The sequence below is a fragment of the Cavia porcellus genome, unplaced genomic scaffold (assembly GCF_034190915.1).
Source record: "Cavia porcellus strain 051 isolate PalLab524CR breed Dunkin Hartley unplaced genomic scaffold, mCavPor4.1 scaffold_2, whole genome shotgun sequence".
NCBI lineage: Eukaryota > Metazoa > Chordata > Mammalia > Rodentia > Caviidae > Cavia > Cavia porcellus.
This window is the reverse complement of record NW_026947485.1, coordinates 83,466,255-83,485,573: the sequence shown is the minus strand read 5'-3', so window position 1 is coordinate 83,485,573 and position 19,319 is coordinate 83,466,255. Positions and strand designations below refer to the sequence as shown.

At 44.9% G+C, this 19,319-nt stretch overlaps 1 protein-coding gene across 7 annotated transcripts in view; it reads left to right on the top strand.

The window, feature by feature from the left end:
* Xpnpep1 (X-prolyl aminopeptidase 1) overlaps window positions 1-19,319 on the top strand; it is a 62,320-nt gene that overhangs the window by 28,556 nt on the left and 14,445 nt on the right. For 6 of the 7 annotated variants that reach the window (XM_063244681.1, XM_003475215.5, XM_013158361.3 and 3 more), the window contains 7 exons: window positions 10,188-10,251; window positions 11,525-11,629; window positions 13,071-13,163; window positions 13,429-13,572; window positions 15,097-15,192; window positions 17,235-17,316; window positions 18,752-18,962. In XM_063244681.1, coding sequence (XP_063100751.1) covers window positions 10,188-10,251; window positions 11,525-11,629; window positions 13,071-13,163; window positions 13,429-13,572; window positions 15,097-15,192; window positions 17,235-17,316; window positions 18,752-18,962 — 795 coding nt within the window. The remainder of the gene's footprint in view (window positions 1-10,187; window positions 10,252-11,524; window positions 11,630-13,070; window positions 13,164-13,428; window positions 13,573-15,096; window positions 15,193-17,234; window positions 17,317-18,751; window positions 18,963-19,319) is intronic. The other variant, XM_063244680.1, reaches the window with a different exon arrangement.

Here is a 19,319-nt window from a genome sequence, read left to right as displayed (position 1 = left end):
CTTCTGGGTCTCCCCCAAATCAAAGTGATTCTGAAAGGTGCATGTTTTGAAAATGGCAACCATGGTGGCCCCGCTAAAGACACTCATGAAGAGGACTTCCAGAACTGCTTCGGAAGGCTGTAAGGATGATGGATAAGTGTGTTTGCGAAGAGGAGGAGAGCTCTGAGGGGAATTCATAGCAAGGCATCTTTCACTGTGGTACATTTTTAAAAATGAAACATTCACTCTGTTTTTTGATCCTATTACATAAGCTGTGTAACAAGTCAGGGTCATAAGCCTTTTTTTAAAAAACCTCTTTAAACAACCATTTTGATGTGTTGGAAATTTCATAGTCCTCCAGTCATTTGAAATATATAATAGATTATTTTGCCCAGTAGTTACCCATTGTGCTTTAGGAAAACTAAAACTAAGTTCTCCTTTCTGTGTTTTCTACTCATTTCTGTCCTGCTGCCTTCCCTAGTCTCTAGTGACCGCTGTTCCATTCTGTCTGTGAGACTGACGTACTAGTTTCTACGGATGAGTGCAAGAATGTGGTATTTGTCTTTCGTGGCTGACTTATTTCCTTAACATAATTCCCTCCATTTCTGTTCATGTTGCTGTGTATGACTTGAGTCCTTTCTTTTTACAGCTGAATAATGTTCAGTTCTCTCTGTATACCATTCTCTTTAGCCATTTATCCACCAGTGGACATCTCGGTTAATTTTGTACTTTAGCTGTTGTGAGTAGTGCAGGAAACAGGACCCCAGCCTTCCTTTGGTGTAATGATGTCATCTCCTGTGGATACATACACTGAATCATTTGGTAGTGTACTTTTAGTTTTTTGAGGTACCCTTACTGCTTTCTGTTAATGGCTCTATTCATTTACACTGTCACCAACAATGTATAGGAGTTCCTCTTTTCTCCCCATCCTTGTCAGCATTTGTCATTTTTGCCTTTTTGATTACGGCTTTTCTAACTGGGTCGAGATGATATCTGTGGTTTTGGTTTACATTGCCTGTTAATTAGTGAAAATGAGCATGTTTTCTTATACTTACTATTTTTCTTTTGAGAGGTGTGTATTTAGTTCTTCAGCCCATTTAAATTTTGTTGGGAGTTTGAAATTTTTTCTCATTGACATTTAGACGTAGCCTAATATCTCCAAAGTATTTCCTTTTGAATTTGACAGTGAGGTTCTTCATCTCTTGTGCATGGTTTAGGAGTATAAGAATCAGAGGGCTACTCCCTAGGTGAGGAAACTCAGGCTCTCATCCTAGACTCATGGGTTTTTTCAGCAGTATCCTGAAGACATAGACTTGCTCTGTATTAGTTTTCACTTGTTACACTGTTTAGACTGTACATATTTCTATATTTGTACTCAATTGCTGTGCTGTCTTTACCATTCATTTTTAAAGAACTACGTCCTTTATAAGCGGGGGAAGTTGTGTTTTGTTTGGTGGCCTTTCCTGATGCCTGCTTAGGGAGAGGCCCTGACTGACACAAGTGGTTAGCCTGTAGGCCTGTGTGTAGGATCTGGAGACTTTATAGGTTTAGATCCCGGAGTTACCACATACTAGTTGTTTGACATTGAGCATGTTACTTCAGATTCTTAACTGTCAGTTAAACTCTCTGGGTCCCAATTTTTCTCTTTACGTCAAGGGGATAGTGCCTACCTGATAGGGCTGGTGTAATAGCTGCACATGTTGATGTCTGTCTGTCCCCTAATAAGTGTCATTGTATCAGCTACTATTATTGTTGTCAATTATGTTTATTACTATTATAGAAATGAGTGAGATGCTTCTTAAAGAGGTTCATAAGTAGATAAGTCACAGTCACAAGTGGTAATGTAAGTAAAAACTGCTAAACATCAAAACAAACAAGCAAACAAAAAAAACCTGCTAAACATCATAGTAAATGACCCAGTGAGTACTGACCAGAAGGAACAAGTGAGATGCACATGTGACTTTAAATCTTCTTATAGGCATATTGAAGTAAAAAAAAGCAGTGAAGTAAAGTTTAATAATACATTTATTTCTCCAGTACGTCTAAAATACTACTAACATACTAATGTGAAAATTTTAAACAGGTACTATACATTTCTTTTTTATACTGCACCTTTAAGTGAGGTGTGCACTGTACATTTACAAAGCATCTCAATTTGAGCATGCAGTAAGCATCAGAAATACTTGATCTATGTTGAGATTTCATTCCATTTACTGTTAAAAAATGAACTCGTACTGAAGTTTTAAGCATAGTTAAAAGTTTTCTAATAATTTAATCTTGAGTGTCAGTTAAAATTTAATTGAAGCAAAATGAAATAGAAGATTTTGTTTGTCCCTCGCATTGGCTTCATTTTCAGCGTTCCACGTGTTGCTGGTGGTGGCAAGTGGACATCACAGGCTTAGCAGTGAGGACTGCACTGCAAAGTGAGGGGAATATTGTAAGCTGGCAGGATCAAGGACTGCTTCGCAGAGTAAGTGGCATTTACATTTTAATGTGGACAGGTAGATTCAGATGCATGGACAAGGCACAGAAGATACAGAAAACATAAAATGTGCAAATCTATGGGAATAGGAGGAGATACGCAATGGTAAAAGAAAGAAATTCAGAGCCTGGGCAGGCTCATGAGCCTCCCACCCCTGGTCATGGGTGTCTACCTCTCCAGTGAATTTGGGCTGTTGTTTGTAGGCACTCCGGAGGGTCTTTGAATAAGAGCGCTGTCAGCAGGGAGAAGTGTTGAATGTGGACTAGAGAATTGAGAGACCTGTTTGGAGGCCTTTGCGGATCCCAGAGCCTGGGAAAGTGAGCCTAAACTTAGGCACTGGCATTGGGAGTGGAGAAGAGGAGAAGGATTGAGAAGAGGAGTGGCAGAACCTGGATTAGGTATAGAACTGGCAGACAGCTGGTAGAGGGAATTTGGAGGCTTGGGACCCCAGGGTGTTTGTGCTGTCAACAACAGAAAGAAATGGATTCCTTGTTTTAGTTCCTGTGGAGAGGAGAGGCTAGTTGGAGTGCTCTGTTAAGTGGGACGCTGGGTTCTCCCTGGGGTTTGAAAACAAGGAGGGAGAGTTGGCTGTTTGACCTGCTCCGCAGCCTTCTCCTGATAGAGAGGCTCTGTTCTCTGGCTCTTATTCTTGATTGTTTCATTTCAGGCCTGATTCAAGGTTCATGGAATTTCTCCTCAGGGTGGGGAAGGGAGGGTGTTGGAAACGTGAAGGGTAATCTTAAATTCTGTCCTTCGTGTACTTTCCAAAATACAAATACACCCACCCACACACTGTTTCCTGATAAAGAGAAAATCGACCCCAGTCGCATAATTACCAAGGACTTTGCACTCCAGTGCTCTCTGCTGTCTATTCACTGCTGTACTAAGGCTTTCTTCTTTTTAAACCCAGAACAGTAGTGGTGGTATTTGTTAGTGAATTTAGGCCTCAGGAGACTTTTGCAGTGAGGAATTGCCCATTCTCTCTATGTCTGGATGCTTCCATGTTCTGTGTAATCAGTGGGATTTTTAAGTGTCACTGACTCTAAACAGGAAAATCTTTGGGGCTGGAGTTGTACTAATACTTTCTTTTACATATCTTAGGTACTCATTTTCCTTATCCTCCCCCTATAAAAGGCCCCATGTTCTGTTCTTGAGCTCGGCTTAGACAAAGGTTTGTCGGGGTGACACCCCTAGTGTGAGTTTTTGGTTCTTCCTTTTGGAAGACATGAATCAGACTTTCCTAGTCTCTTTGAAACCTTTTCCATTCCTCTTGCAGTCAGCTTCCTGTTTTTTCGGGGCTGGGTTAGTGGTTTTTATGCACTGTATTAATAGAGTGTGGTAACCCATTGTACAATCTCAGTGGCTTGGTACTGTGAAGCCTCATATCTTGTTCAGGGGGTGAATGTTACAGGGAGGTGGCAGAGAGGATATTCTGGTTCATAGGGAATTTTACTCTCTCAGAAGGAAAAATTCTTCAAGAATCCAGCTATTCATCCCATGCTACCACCATTCCAGATGGAGAGGACATACCGACTTTTAAATGCCCAGCCTGGTCTTCACTTCCCTTCTACATTCTATTGGTAAAAACTAGTCATGTGATCCCATCTAGATGCAGGGGTCAGTGCAGGAAGATGCAGTCAGGAAGTGAAGTCCTGATTCAGTTTCCAGTTTCCAGTGACTCTTCTGCTTTAAGGAAGGAGAATTAGTATTGGGATAGCTGTATGTTTTCCCATGTACCATGACTCAGTTCATGGAAGAGAGAAAATGCCAGAGATGGGGCATTAGTGTAGTATTTGGGCACAAGGAGCCAAGTAGCCTGTCAATTCTTGCCTCTTGCTTTGGGCCCTCTCACATTGTTTCCTATGTCTAGTTTGTCTTCTTTCTCCTTATCTGTCCATAGTGTTCCAGTCCAAACCCTGGGGACCTCAAATTTGCACTGCATGTATAGTATAGTTTTTCTATTCATTAATGCTGCACTTTTAGGATGGCTGTTGTATTTTGCTGGCCAGATTGTCCCTCTGAGAAGACACTTTGTTATTTTTCCTGAAGAGTCTAGCTCGCTGTCTATGAACCAGTAGTAAGAGGTGCAGTCATTATTGGTGGGATGTGCTCACTGCTTTGTGTCACCTTTAGCTCTTTCCAGTGTGTCATTGTTACATCTTCTCCAGTTGAGAACGAGATGAGGTGGTGATTTTGTCAGCTGGGAAGGTGGGAAATGGGCTTGAGTGTAGGTTTGACTTGTAGGTGTACGACATGTCAGAGTGGTTTGTTGGGGTAGACATAAGTGCATAGCATACTTTGTATTCCTTGTTCCCTCAGAGTTTATAATCTGGTTGTACAGATCAGATGTACATGGTCTGATACAAAATTAGTAAAGGTTGCCTGTAATTCGCATCCAATAGCAGCTCTGGAAGGAAGCGTTTTTCCATCTGCACTTTTTTTTTAAAAAATGAAACTTGGAGACAAACATTGCTTACTTCCCCAAAGCACCCCCCTCCATTATAAATGGCCTGAAACACAAGGTCCGATTCAATCCTTAGCGCTGAAACAAAACAAAACAAATAAACAGGAAACAAAAGCAACCCAAAAGGATCCTATCTTTGATATGTTGCCAGGCAGCGTCTTCTAATTTTGTATCATATGATGTACAAATAATTGGCAAATAATTGATGTTTGACTGGATATCTTAGCCAATATTATTTGTGATCATTACCTTCCAAGGGAAGGTAAGGAAAATGACTAGGTGGCTGACCTTATAGAATTCAAGCAGGATGTGGTGGTGTACATCTGTAATCCTAGCTCTTAGAAGGCTGAGGCAGGAGGATTGCTGCGTATTTGAGGCCATGCTGGGCTACAAAGTGAGTTCAAGGCCAGCCTCAACTGCATACCAAAACCCTGGCTAAAAAAGGAAAAAAAAAGCTTCAGAACTGTGGGAGGGCTCTGAAAGTTAGAATGGATCACCAAGCGTTGTGAAGAGTTGTATTTAACCCAGATTTTGAGAAATGATTAAGGTTTGCTTCAGGTAGCTTACAAATGGACTTTATTTGGTTATGTTTTATTTGTATTATTTGAATTAGGTGCCAGCATTAAACAATTGAGTGACTTCTTGCTTCTGTTGAAGAACTGAAGGTTGGTAACATGTGGCCCATACCCTGGCAAGACGGGACTCAGAGTTGAAGACAAGAACCTTCCTTTGGAAAAAGTCCCCTTGTCCTGCATGATGCCTGTGGCTTGCCTGCCTGGGTACTGAGGAATTTGGAGTTTGAAACCCATTATAATCCCTTCAGATCTCTTTCCCATTGTTAGTTTCCTGACACTGCCATAACAAGTTATCCCCAAAGCAGTGCTTAAACCAACACAGATTTATCCCCTCACAGATACAAGGACTAAAATCCACAGAGGTTAGCAGGGTTGTGCTAATTCTGGAGCCTCCAGAGGAGGATCAGCTTTCTGGCCTTTGCTAGCTCTTGGTGTATGTGTGTGTGTGTGTGTGTGTGTGTGTGTGTGTATTTCTTAGTTGTAGCTCCTTTCTCCGTTATTACTGGTATGGTTAAGGATTAACTGAGCAGGGGGAAAGGATCCAACTCTTCTGCATCTTCATTTATTCTGCAAATGTTAGTTGAGGACATACTTCATCTCACCTGTGCTGTGTGTGTACAGGGACATCTGCCCTGTTTTTGTAGAACTTACATTCTAGGGAAGGAAAGAAGAACAATACAAGAAAAATGTAAAAGTTCACTAAAAAGAAAAAAAGATATAAAAAATCTTTTACATAAGAGAGTTCAAAGTTGCCAGGTGGCTATATTAGCTAGATAGTTCAGGCAGGCCACTCTGTGGAGGTGACATTCGATCTGAAATGTAATGATTAGGAGGAGTTAGCTGTATATTATAGTTCAAATTGAGAATATGCTCCAAGTGCCTCATGTGTTCACAGGTGGAGCTGGTGGAAGGCAGGGCTTGGCTAGAAAAGGTGAATCATTAGGAGTGTAGCTTGAAAGGGGGTATCTCCTTTCTGCACTTTTTGTTTTGCTCTTACTTTCTGGATGCTATGATGTGAACAGTTTTTCTGTCATACTGTTTCACTTTTGGAGCTGGCTGGTTTTGGACTGAAACATCAGCTGAAATAAACATGTCCTTATTTCAGTTGTAGGTACTGAGTATGCTTCAGGGACACAAAAGTGAGTAAGATAGATCTTGATACCAGAAGTGGGGTTGTTGATCTTCTTGGTTGCTTTTCTCTCCTTGCTGGGACAAAATACCTGACACTCAAAAGTAAGGAAGGAAAGTCTGCTTAGCTCACAGTTTGTGGAGTTTTCAGTCCCTAATCAGCTGGTTCCAAGGCAGGATGGCATGGCATGGGGCAACACTTCAAGGTGGGAGAATACACCAAAAGCAGCAAGATCCAATGGCGGGAAGCAAGCCTCTTTCCTTCCCTTATATTGTATTCAGGCTCCCTTCTCCCCTCAGGGCAGTTATAACATTCACCATCTCCATATACTCCTCTTACATAGGATGAGGATGTTTATGAAGTGAGGATGTTGGTCCCTTGCTGATCCCTTAGTTAAACTTCTAAATTTTTCATTTTGGCACAGTGCATCAAATGTGACCTTGTTCAATTTGTAGGTTTTGGGTATGTTGTTCCAGTGACAGAAAAAGTGATGAGGATAGATTCTGGTACCAGAAGTGGGGTTGTTGATATACTTGTACTTGACCATGTGGTTTGGATACCTTTGAAATTGGTTCTGTAGAGGAGTTTGGGAAGGTTTGGAGATATCAGCTGTAGAAGCAGCCCTAGAAGGCTAGAAGCTGAGTTTCTGGGAGATTTTTTTGAAAGTCAGAAGACCAGAATGCTGATAAAAAGGCAGACAGTGAAAACTAAGGTCAGGAGGTTTTGGCTGGGAACAAGGACTTCGTTAGCAATTGGATTTCAGGCTGTGTATGTTATGCTGTAGCAGAAAACTTGTCCAGATTTTCACTCATGTCCTGAGATTTTTCACTCATGTGGGAGACTGAGATTAAGGGTAGCCGACTAAAGAATCTGGTGGAAAAAATTTTAAGGCAGCTCAGTGTTCACATTGTGGCTCTGGCACTGCTGGGGGCTTTTAGCTACATTTATACTGAAAATCAGGAGCAAAAAATCCATTTTCAGAAGTTTCAGACCAGCAAAATTAGGGAAAAAGAGAGGTTTGTTAAAGATTAACACTGAAAAAAAGCCTAGTAGTTTACAATAGGACAGCAGGTAAGAACTAGTAAGTCTCTGCCTTTTGCCTGCAAAAGTGAAAGACTGCTTTGCATGCCTCCTAGGGAATTAGTTATCTGGCTACTACTTGAGTTGAGGGTAAACACTGGTGTTGTCCATCTGTTGATTTTATAGGCATGCAGAATGGAAGCTGTGTGGAGTCAGGAAGGCTTCCACCCAGATTTTGGAAGAGGACCTGGGAGGCCAGTCAGTGTGCACTTGAGAGGGCAATGCATGAAGCTGTGAGTGTGAAAATGGAAATATAGTGGAGACTCCAGAAAATTAGAGAAGCCAGGAATGTGGAATATTCAAGGAAAGCCACAAAGAATGAGCAAAGCCAGCCCAAGGGAATCCGTGAGGACTATAGTCAACAGCAATACCATAGGAGTAAAGCTGTAGACCGTTGGAACTGAGATCTCACAATAGCTTGGTCTGGGTACTGGACATGGAGGTACAGGATTTCATGTTTGTCCTGCTGGGTTTCAGTCTTGCTTTGGTCCCATTCATTTCTACCCCTCTACTTGTCTCTTTTGTATGCTGACAGTGTTTAACTTCCTTTTTGAGGTTTTTTTTTTTTTTTTTTTTTTGTACCAGGAATCAAACTGAGGACCTTGTGTTTGCCAGGCATGTGCCACTGACCTATATCCCTGGCCCTCTTTGATTTTTGTAAGGGCTCATAAGTAAGAGCTTGCTTGTATCTTAGAGGAGACTTTGGACTTTTCAGCAGTGTTGGAACTGTTCGAACTTTGGCACTTCTTTGAGGTAGACTGAATGTATTTTGCATAAAAAGATTTACACATGCCTTGGGGACTAGGGTGGAATGTTATGGTTTAGGTCTAGGATGCTCCCCAGGAGCCACAGGTGCTCCCAGGCAGAGCTTATGTGAAGTGGGGCCTGGTTGGAAGAGGCAGGTCACTGTGGGGTGTGACCTGGAAGGGTGTGTCTCACTCCCCCCTTGTTGCTTTGCCCTCTGCTTTTTCATTGTTCTGACTTGAGCTATTTCTTCTTTGGAGCCAGTGACAAAATACATCTCTTTGGGGTGGTGATTTAGCTCAGAGGCACAAGTGCTTGCCTGGCAAGTGTGAGGTTGTGAGTTCAATCCCTGGAACAACAACAACAAAAATCTCTCTTTAAGTTGTGGGTGTTAGGTATTTCCCCCAGCAACCACAAAAATGACAAAGATACCATGTTGTAATGGCAGTGGAAGAGGGCCCCTTAGATAAATAAGAAACAGTATGTGCAAAGACCCTAATGCATCAGTGAGTTTGGGATATGAAAACAGAACAGAGCTGGATATGGTTAGACCACTAAGAGTCTGCTTCCCAGAGCCTAGATCAGGGTGGTGCCTTGGAGTCTGGGCCAGGGCTTAGACTTTATCTTAAATGTGATAGGAAGCCATTGGAATGTTTTAAGGAAGATGCCAACACTTGTGAGTGTGATTTTTGAAATGCTTACTTTAGATGTGTGCAGAGAGTAGGGTGTAGGGAATGTGGTTCAGATGTGGACTGAGCCTGTTACTGTATGTGGGAAAGTATGGAGGAAAGGCCCTGGAGTGTTGATTCTCCGTGCTTTTTCCTAGCATGCTTACTGGAGAGCCTCTGTGAGAATGAGAGACATTGTGTCGCATAAGGCAGCCATATAGGGACTGAGGGTCAGGGGCCTGGAGCTGACTGACCAGGTTCAGTCCTGCCTGTGGCACTCACTTGAGGAAATCACTCAGCTCTCTGTGCCTTTCTGGCTGTTACCAGAAGTTGTACACAGTGGCCACAGGCCATTCACCCAGCCAGGAGAACCTCTACTTTCTTCTTTCCCTGCTCCTCCCTACCCCTTCCCACTCTGAGTTCTCAGGGGGAAGGACCTGGTTGTGGACATGGGTTGGCGGAGGTGTTTCTGCTCATTCCCTAACAGGAAGGACGGGCTGTGTGACAGAGACTGCCGTGGAGGGGATGCAGACACATTCTCAAACAAGCTCATGTCTAACGAGACATTGTCAGAGGCTCTTTGGTTTAAAACAGAAATTCAGTTTTATTTTTCAGAAAAATAACAGATGCCTAAATGTCAGAGGCAAAGGAGGAGGCAGGCAGCTGTTTTTTTTTTTCTGTCTTTTGCTTTTTTATTGATACCAGGGATCGAACTCATGACCACACACTTGCAAGGCAGGCGCTTATGCCGCTGAGCTAAATCCTCAGCCCCATAGCTGGTTGTTTTTTGAGTAAGATTTTATTAAGGAAAGAATTTTTTTTATCCATTTCTGTGTTTGCTTTGCTTTCCAGATGAGACAAAAAGGGACGACTTCTTTCAGCCCTTGTTGGTTAGTCTTCTACAGTGTGCAGTAGATTTTTTTAATCTTCAGTTTGCCTTTTTCAGCTGACTGTTGGCTCCTTGGAGAGAGTGTCAAGGATTCCCCACCTGGCCTAGGGCTGGGCATGTGGGAAGTGGCTCGTACCACTGACTGTGCGCCAACTCACCGTCAGTTTTGTTTTCCAGAGTGAATACATTGCTCCGTGTGACTGTCGGCGTGCCTTTGTCTCTGGATTTGATGGCTCTGCAGGTGAGCTGCTGAATTCTCCCTGTGTTCTTGCTGTACTGTTGTTCGTCTCCCAACGATAACGGAACCAAGTTTTACCCTGTGATATAGAACCAGTAAGAAAATCAAACCATACGTTCCCTGTTGAGCCCCTCGGAAAGGGGGGTGTTCTCAGGCTTTCTCAGCTCATCACTTATCTTTTGGCAACCCTTTGCTTTTTTCCTATGCCTCTGCTTTCATAGTTTAAAAACTTTTGTTTCAAAACAAATAGAAAATATTGTTAAACTGAATATGTCAGTGTAATTAACATGCCAAATAAGAAATGGGATTTAACAGCACTTCCAGACTCCTGCCTTAGCTTACTGGTTCTATGTGATTCTCTAGGTGGTTAACTTGGTTTCTCTGTTTTAACGTTGACCTAAATAGCAAAGAAAGCTGGGTGTGGTGGTGCATGCCTGTAATCCCAGCACTTGGGAGGCCAGCTGAGGCAGGAAGATCCTTGTGAGTTTGAGACCAGCCTGGGCTACAAAGTGAGCTCAAGGCCAGCCTGAACTGCATAGCCAGACTCTGGCTCAAAAAGACCAAAAAAAAAAAAAAAGCCAAAGATAATGTTGAGCTCCCTGCCTTAACTTTGCCCAACTGTTGTATCTGAGTTTTGGGGTGGATTTGCCCTTGGGCCCCCAACCCTTAAGCATAGCAGACAGAGTGGAAGCCCCTCCCTTTGCCAACGGTGAGCACATGGCTTCCTCTGGCGGATGTGCTTGTGTTGGTTGGCACATTTGGGTTGGTTTTGGCTGATGCTTCTTCCGAAAGTCCTGAGGTCTGCCAGGCCTGTGGGTACTGAGGGCAGGTGGACGTAGAGTCCCAGGCTCCCTGCAGTGACTGATGAGTCACTGTGAACACTCTCAAGACCCAGTTGGTCTGTCTCCAGGAAAGACGTAACAACTTCTTTGGGGTGTCTGGCGGAGCAAAGGAATGGCAGGCACCAGTCCTACTTCTGTCCTGTAGGTTATGAGGCCACTTTGGCCACAGACCTGTAGTCTCTTTTGGCTTTAAATTGTGCTGCACAAGTAGGGAATATCTGTGCAGAAACCGGTGACCAGGTAGCCAGGTCCCCATGACTGCTTCTTACAGAGCTGGAATTGCTGGTTCTTGGTGGTGGCGTTCTGTCACCTGGAGGTTTCCCTCATCTGTTCCAGTGGGAGCTGGTGTTTGTCATGCTTTTGTCACCTACTGCCATTTTGTGCAGCTTCTGGGTGATGGACAGAAACGTCTTATCTTTGCTCCTCTACTCCAGGTACAGCCATCATCACAGAAGAGCATGCAGCCATGTGGACAGATGGACGCTACTTTCTCCAGGCTGCCAAGCAGATGGACAGCAACTGGACACTCATGAAGATGGGTGGGTCAGATCATGGCCAGCCCTACCTCAGTTGGCCTTGTTAGTGCAGGAATCAGGGAGTGCCTTGGGGCTTTTGGATCTTAACCTTTTAAAGAAGTCAGCATGCCTTTCCCTACATTCAGTTTAGGGTGTTCGTTTTATAGAGGAAGGTGAGGGCTTCTGTCTCTGGGTCACAAGTCTCAAGCACTGTGGCCACAGGGTAGCAGGGGAGCAAACACTGTGTGTCTGTTAAAGCAGGAATGAGGTGTCTCCAGGGTGAGCAGTGTGTCATTCTCCCCGCCATAGCCCTTTCTAGTTTGCTGTTTGTCCCTAAATCTACCTTTCCTCAGATGTATCCCTGTACAGGGAAACTCTGGTGGGTTTCACAGGGTTTTGCAATAATCTACCAGCTAAGAAATAGTGTGACTGTCCTGCCAAAGTTATACTAGGGCCCCTAAGAAAACATCCTCAGTAAAGTGGCTTGTTTGGTGGTTTATTAAAAAAAAAAAAAAAAAAAAGGAAAATATGTAATAGCAAAACAAAACTCTAAGCTAGCTTCCAGACACTTCTTTAGAATTGGGATCCATGGGCTCATTTCTTTATAAATCTTTTAACTTCCCTTCTGTGTCTCTGTGGTTAGTTGATAATCCATAGAGAAAATAGTAAGTATGCTGTATAATGTATGAACTGTGAGCTTATAAATGTGCGTGTATCTTGTCAGGATGTGAATTTCTTAGGGAAAATGTCATTGATTAAAAAAAATACATCCCACTGACTGGCTAGCCAAAAAAGGTAGTGCCTTGATTAAAGAGAAGCTGAGCTGTAAAAGTAGGTGTCATTCCTTTTTGAAATCTGATAGCCTAACCTGGTGTTGCAGATGCTTGGAAGAAGGGCTGTGCCTGCTTGGGGCTGGGGAAGCCCAGGTGCCTTGCTGCCCACAGAAGTGGTGGCTCCTGGGTACCCCCCTTGTAATCTTTAGGAAGATTTTTCTTGCAGTCAAAACTTGTGCTTGGCTCTACAGTCAGAGGCTGGCCTTGAGGGTGATAGGAGGGCACTGAGGGCATGTTGTTCCCTTTCTGGGTATGTGACACGAGTGAGATTCCCATCCTTCACCAAGTCACTCCCCACTCCCCAAGTTCTTGTCATGTGATCAGTAGTGGGAAGGTAAACCACATGCTGGTGAGATCCTGTTTTCAAAGACTAGGTCTAATGACCCTAGAATGACCAGGGATGGATGACAACCATGCCTTTTGCCCTTCTGTCTGGACCTATCTTAGGCTTTCCTTATACACCATCTTACTCTTAGCTCCCTCTTTCTGTAGGCTTCTAGGATTAAGCAAGGTTTAGATTTTGCAAGTCTGGCCCCAGTCCAACTTAAAGAGAATGTTTAATGAAGGCCATGTTGTCATAGTGTTGAGAATTGCATTGATATGGGGATTTTTATGTGTTCTTCCCTCTGTAGGTCTGAAGGACACACCAACCCAGGAAGATTGGCTGGTGAGCGTGCTTCCTGAAGGATCCAGGGTGGGTGTGGACCCGCTGATCATCCCTACAGGTGAGTGAGTTTGTCCTCACCAGCTTGGGTAAGGTATGGGCTTCTAGGTTTGTCTAATCACCTTGTTTGCTTGGGTACGGGACATTTCGGGGCTCAGTGTAACTCAGTGTCGTGATAGAGCTCAAGGTGAAGAGAAGAGTGCCAGGACAGGGCCTGGGAAGGCCCTCAGTGACAGAGCCTTTTACAATTCACCCAGGGTTAGAAGATGATCGCCTTTCAGAAGGCTGTGTTCAGTTCTCAAATGGCTATGTATATTTCTCCTTAGATTACTGGAAGAAGATGGCCAAGGTCCTGAGAAGTGCTGGCCACCACCTCATTCCTGTGAAGGAGAACCTTGTTGACAAAATCTGGACAGATCGTCCTGAGCGCCCATGCAAGCCTCTCCTCACACTGGGCCTGGATTACACAGGTCACTGCCCTGTCTTTTGCCCTTGCATGCCCTTGCCCTGAAGTAGAGTCTCAGTAGATGGCCTTTGCCCAATCTTAGCCCAGTGGGTCATTTAGCAGAAGCAGGAACTTCATTGGTTTCCACTTTTGCCGCCTACTTGCCACTTAATCTGGCCCATTTCAGTTGTGCAAAGCTCTTATGGGTATTGTGGAAAAGACTGAGTTTTCTCCCCTTGGTTGCTAACAGCCACCTTGCTGTGTCTGATCCTGGAACTGCACCCAGAGGCTTCCAGGATCGACTTCTTTTCCTTAGGTTAATTTCACAGATTTACCTTCCAGGCCCGTCTCTATCCTGCTCCTGCTGTCTTCGTATCCCTTTGGGCTGTGTGAGAGTGATGGGTGCATGAAGTGTGCTGTGGACCATCTGTGGGAGGCAGAACGTGGATTTGTAAAAACAGTGCCTGGGCGGAGGGAGGTGGGGTAGAGAGAAAGGAGCCTTGCTGCTGTGCAAACAAAGGTGGATGGGGGATGTCTGGAATGCAGGCAGATTGCCCAGAGGGGTCCTGGGAAGAATGCATTACAGCCCAGACTCTCTGCCAAGTTTTCAGCAGCAGTAACAGCATTCCCGAGCTGATCTTCAAAGCAGCCCTTGGTTGTGGGTAGCTCACGGCTCGCTTTCCTGTGTGACACCCTTGCCAGAGGGTACTGTGTGTTGGGGAGGATGAGTTCAGTAAGTGATCTAGGTCACCTGAGGATTTTCTATCAACACGGTTTGAATTTTTTGGCTCAAGCAGAGGCAGTATTGGGCACTCTTATGGCTGTAAGAGAGGGGAAAGCAAATATTGCTGATACAGCTTTTTGTTCTGCAAACGTTTGTGTGCCTACTATGTGCAGGACGCTGTGCTAGGTGCCTTCCTTGTTCCCACTGAGTCCTGAATGCCACTGTGATGGGATGATGGGGTGAGTTCCGTTTGGGGAGCAGCAGCAAAGATTTGGCTGTGTGACAGAACAAGTATGATTTGAAAGTGGCACCAACATGAGTCAGGCCACAGAGAATTCCTTAGTCTTAGCCCTGCAAACAAGTCTTGTAGCCTAAGTGGTATAAAGTGATATTCTGACTTTTTGAGACTCGTGTGAGCTCTCTCTGCTGGGTAGTGTGTTCACATAGCTCCCTTTGCTTCTCTTACGGCCTCAGGCTTCAAACAGTTGGGTAATTAATTGCTGGTGTGTCTGTCTTCTTTTCTGGCTTATAAATCCCATGAGGAAGGGATTGGGTCTAGTCCAGAGCTGTGACTGCAGTGACCAAGATAGTCCATTACGGATACCTGCTCCTGATGAGGCTGGGTGCCTACCTAGGCATCGGTAGGGTGACTAGTAAATTTTGTGGATGAGGCAGTTAGGTAGGGCTCATGCCAGTCAGGTGGCTGTCTCATCTCGCCTAGGGCTTGAATCTTGGCCTCCTGCCTGTGTAAGCAGTGTAAGGCTTGGTGCTACAGAAGCATTTGTGGTGGGGTTTTTTCAGTTGGCTCTTGCTGCTTTCTTGCAGGCATCTCTTGGAAGGAGAAGGTGGCAGACATTCGGCTGAAAATGGCTGAGAGGAATGTTGCGTGGTTTGTGGTCACCGCCCTGGATGAGATTGCATGTGAGTGCTCTGGTTTTACGGGTTGAGAATCCATATGTCCCTGTCGTTCAGCTTTCTGAGTGGCCAGGGAGTAAGCAAAAGACCATGTCACCGAGTGGGTATAGGAGATGCGATTAGGAGGCAGGGGAAAGAGCTGATGGGAGTGGGGGAGGAAGCGTAGCCTTGCACAAAGCATTGCTAACAGCGGGGACTCAGGGTGGCCCATGGGTGATGTTTACCTCTGGCCTGTCTCTCAGGACTGGGGCTCTCCTAAAAAGTGTGTTTCTTTCAAAAATTTTCTGTCAGCCTCCCTACAGGTATAAAAGAGATTGTGGAAAGTATTTTTTTCCTATACTTTTCCAAAGTCTTCACAGTAAGAATGTTCTAGAATCACTTCTACCTCAGAAAACTCAGGAACTGAAAGTTCTTCTCTAAGTCCTTTGAGCAGTTTCTCAATCTTTAGATTTTAAACCATCCCCATGCAGATTGTTTAGACTGTATTATTTTCTGGAATCTGAAGGAATCTGGTTGACACTTCTTTTTCTGTCTCCCATTTTCTAATTGGATTTGGTCCAGAGCAACTGAGAAGAGGCACTATTTTATGCTTTGCCTTTCTCATGCTGAAAGAGATTCCTGCACAGTGTCTTGGCCCCTTAGTCCACATCTTCTCCATCCTCGAAACTTTGTCAGTGACAAATCAGTGATTTATATCCCTGATTAGCTTGGTAACTCAATGTTCTGCCTTTTAGTGTAAGAGAAACATATTCTCACTTTGGAAAATGTAGAGGAAGTATAAGGAATTAAAAATAACATCTATGGGGGCTGGAGATTTAGCTCAGTGGCATAAGCGCCTGCCTTGCAAGCAGGCAGTTGTGAGTTCGATCCCCGGTACCGATAAAAATGAAAAAGACAAAAAAACAAAAACAAAAACCAAAAAACAAACAAAAAAATCTATACTCTTTTTAGCCAGTGATGATATTTAGTGTTTCTATGCATGTATCATTTTGTAGCCTGATTTTTAAAACTCAGTGTATGAGTGTAATTTTAACTTAAATATTCGATCAACTGTTAACATCACAGTTTACTGAACTATTTATTTCCCTGTGTGTGCCCTTGGGTTATTTCTAGTCTTCTCATGGCATATTATAATGCTGTACCAAAATCTTGGTTCCTGAATCCATGTCTTAAGTTTCTGAAAATTTCTGTCTTCCTGCTTCTGGCTGGCTTTAAGGGTGGTGTTAGGGGTTGGAAAGTATGTGTGCCAGCCCGAGGTATGTTTTTTAAAATGCTGGTGTAGGAGGTTAAAAACATTGCCTCCCTGCTTTACATTGAGAAACATTCTTTTAAAAGAGGCAGCTCTTTGAGCTGGGCTTTTTAGCCTCTGATCCTCCTGAGAGCAGTCGCCTAGGAGCTGGGAGCTGGGACCAGAGCTGTTCTCGCTACTTGTTTCTCGGGTTTCTCAAATGTTAGTGACCTCACTGGACCCTGAGCACCGGGGCCTTCCATCCTGCTGGTGGAGGGGCGCGGACTGGCGGGCATAGGGTCCATTTTCACTCGGCCACAGCCTCATGACCCTTCTTTGATAGGGCTCCAAGGGGTTCTCATTTGGGATCCCTAGTGTGTGAGTCTGTTTTTCTGACCCAGGCTCGGTCCCCTCAGAAAGGAAAGGAGAGAGTGCGTGTCTCTCCTTTGTGTGGGAGTGTTAGAAGTATGCGTCAGCAAAGCCAGGCCTGGTGGGTCCTTGCTGGGCAGGTCATTTCGAGTCCTGGAGTCCTCGTTTGGGGTGGGGGCATTTCTCATGTTTCTAAGAATTCCGTTCCCTTGTGGAACAGTGATGTGGCGGTGTAAGAAACAGTTCTGGTGCCATCAGGTGGCGGACACCAGCAGTTGCAGCTCAGAAGTGAATGGCCGATAAGGTTCCTTGCTTATCTGAGAGGTGCCAGGAAATCCTTTGATAGTAGCTGGATTCCTAAGTGAAGCTGTTCCCTCCCCCAAAATTACCCCTTGAAACTTGACTCTAGAGCCAGTCAGATGACAGGATTTTTCTTTTTTTTTTTTTTTAGGGCTGTTCAATCTTCGAGGATCAGACGTGGAACACAACCCAGTGTTTTTCTCGTATGCAATCATAGGACTAGAGACGATCATGTGAGTGTTTACCTTGCCCCTCAAACTGGACTTCCTTTCCCACAGCCCTTTGGAGCCCCAGGCTCCCCTTTCTGTCCCTACTCAGCAGTCACTGCCTGGTGTTTCCCTGATGGACTTCCTTTTCCTGTCCTTCCTCCTGTTCCCTTCTGTCTGCCTTAATGGTAGATGTTTATTTTTATCTTGTCTCTCTTTTAACCCCTCAAATGACTATTTATAGTACCATGAAATTAAAGATAACTAAGCAAGGACATTCAGATAAAGCTCGAGTGATATTAGTTCACAAAATTCTGCTGCAAGGTCTTATTCAGGCCACGTATTTGGTTCCATGTTTTCTAGCAGATACATATATATATATATATATATATGTATGCGCTCATTTATGCAATTCTGGGTCTATAATGCAAATAAATCCTGTCCTTCTGAAGGTTAAATAATATATGGGGACATCTTCCACCCCCGCCCAACTGTGCTCTGTTGAATTCTTAGTGTATTTGTTCAAGGCATTGTTTGCAGCCTTCCTGTCTTTGTTCTTCTTTTGGATGGCTGTACTGAGTCTGACAACACATTTATTGTGTGTCTGGTCATGTGCTTGGGGGCCTGTATTAGGTGCGAGGGTGAATGACACAGAAGGAGGACTGGGCTAGAGTTGGGGACATAAGTATCTTCCTTTCCCAGTGGATTTGGGCACATAAGTGGGTACCAGCCATCAGGGAACTGGTACAGGGGCTGTGGGAGGGGCCTAACCTAGATTTGGGGCTTAGAGGAGACTCCTGGGGAAAGTAACACTGAAGCTAGGTTAGTGCTGGGGCGAGGAGGAGTGGCAGTGTGACCTGCACACAAGGAGGAACATTTGCAGAGGCTCTGGGCTGGAGAGAGCCATGTGTGGGGGATGTGGAGAGGTTCACTGTGGTCAGAGCCAAAGTGAAAGGCCAGAAGGTGAGCAGGTCACAGCTCACCTCGCCAGGCCTAGGAACTTGGGCTCTTATCCTAAGAATGGTGCAGAGCTACTGAGTAAACTGCTCAGAGGGGACCCACGGTCTGTCTTGTGAATTATAGAAGATGTTATGACTGAAAATAGGATAAATTGGGCAAGACTTGAAGGCTGAGAGGTGGTGTCTGCCCCTGCCTGGGTGGTGAATAAGTGGGGATGTGGACAGCGTGACAGATGGGATGGAGGTTTGGTTCCAGGTGCCAGGGTCTTGATGGGGGAGGGGAAAAGGGGCGTACGGGAGCAGTGCCCAGGTTTCTGGCTTGAGGGGTTTGATGGAGGATGACAACAAACATGGGCACAAGGAACACAGTTTGGAGGGCAGGATTTGGGAAGGCGTTGGAGGAGGGAGGCAGAGCTGCTCAGAACTGGTTCCCAGAGGCAGAGCCTGATGTGTAAGCCTGTGTGTCTGCTTTTTTTCTTGCTGCCCACTGCTGGTCCCTACAGGCTTTTCATTGATGGAGACCGCATAGATGCCCCCAGTGTGAAAGAGCACCTGCTTCTCGACTTGGGCCTGGAGGCTGAATATAGAATCCAGGTGCTCCCTTACAAGTCCATCCTGTGTGAGCTCAAGGCCCTATGTGCCTGTCTCTCCCCAAGAGAGAAGGTGTGGGTCAGCGACAAGGCCAGCTACGCTGTGAGCGAGGCCATCCCCAAGGTTGGTAATCTGCTCTGGCCTAAGCTCAGACAGCTCTTTCCTGTTCTAGCATTGTGCAACACTGTTTTGGGAGACTGAGGGACTGTGGGACATGGGCCTCTGGTGGCCAAATGGCCTTTGGGAAGTTGAGCAGTGCCCGTTTTGCCATCGAGCAGTGGACCGTCCTAGGAAGGACCTGGGCCTGGGTCTCTGGACCTGGGATGTCATTGTGTCTTTGGCACTGTCATACTGTGAGTGACCACTTTACTTCCGTAAAGCAAGTAGGGCTCACTCTGGCCTTCCCTGCTGCATGAAGTGCGTGTGAAAGCAGCTGGAGAAGCTCTACACGAGTACCCACTGCACTGAGCCCCCTGCCGT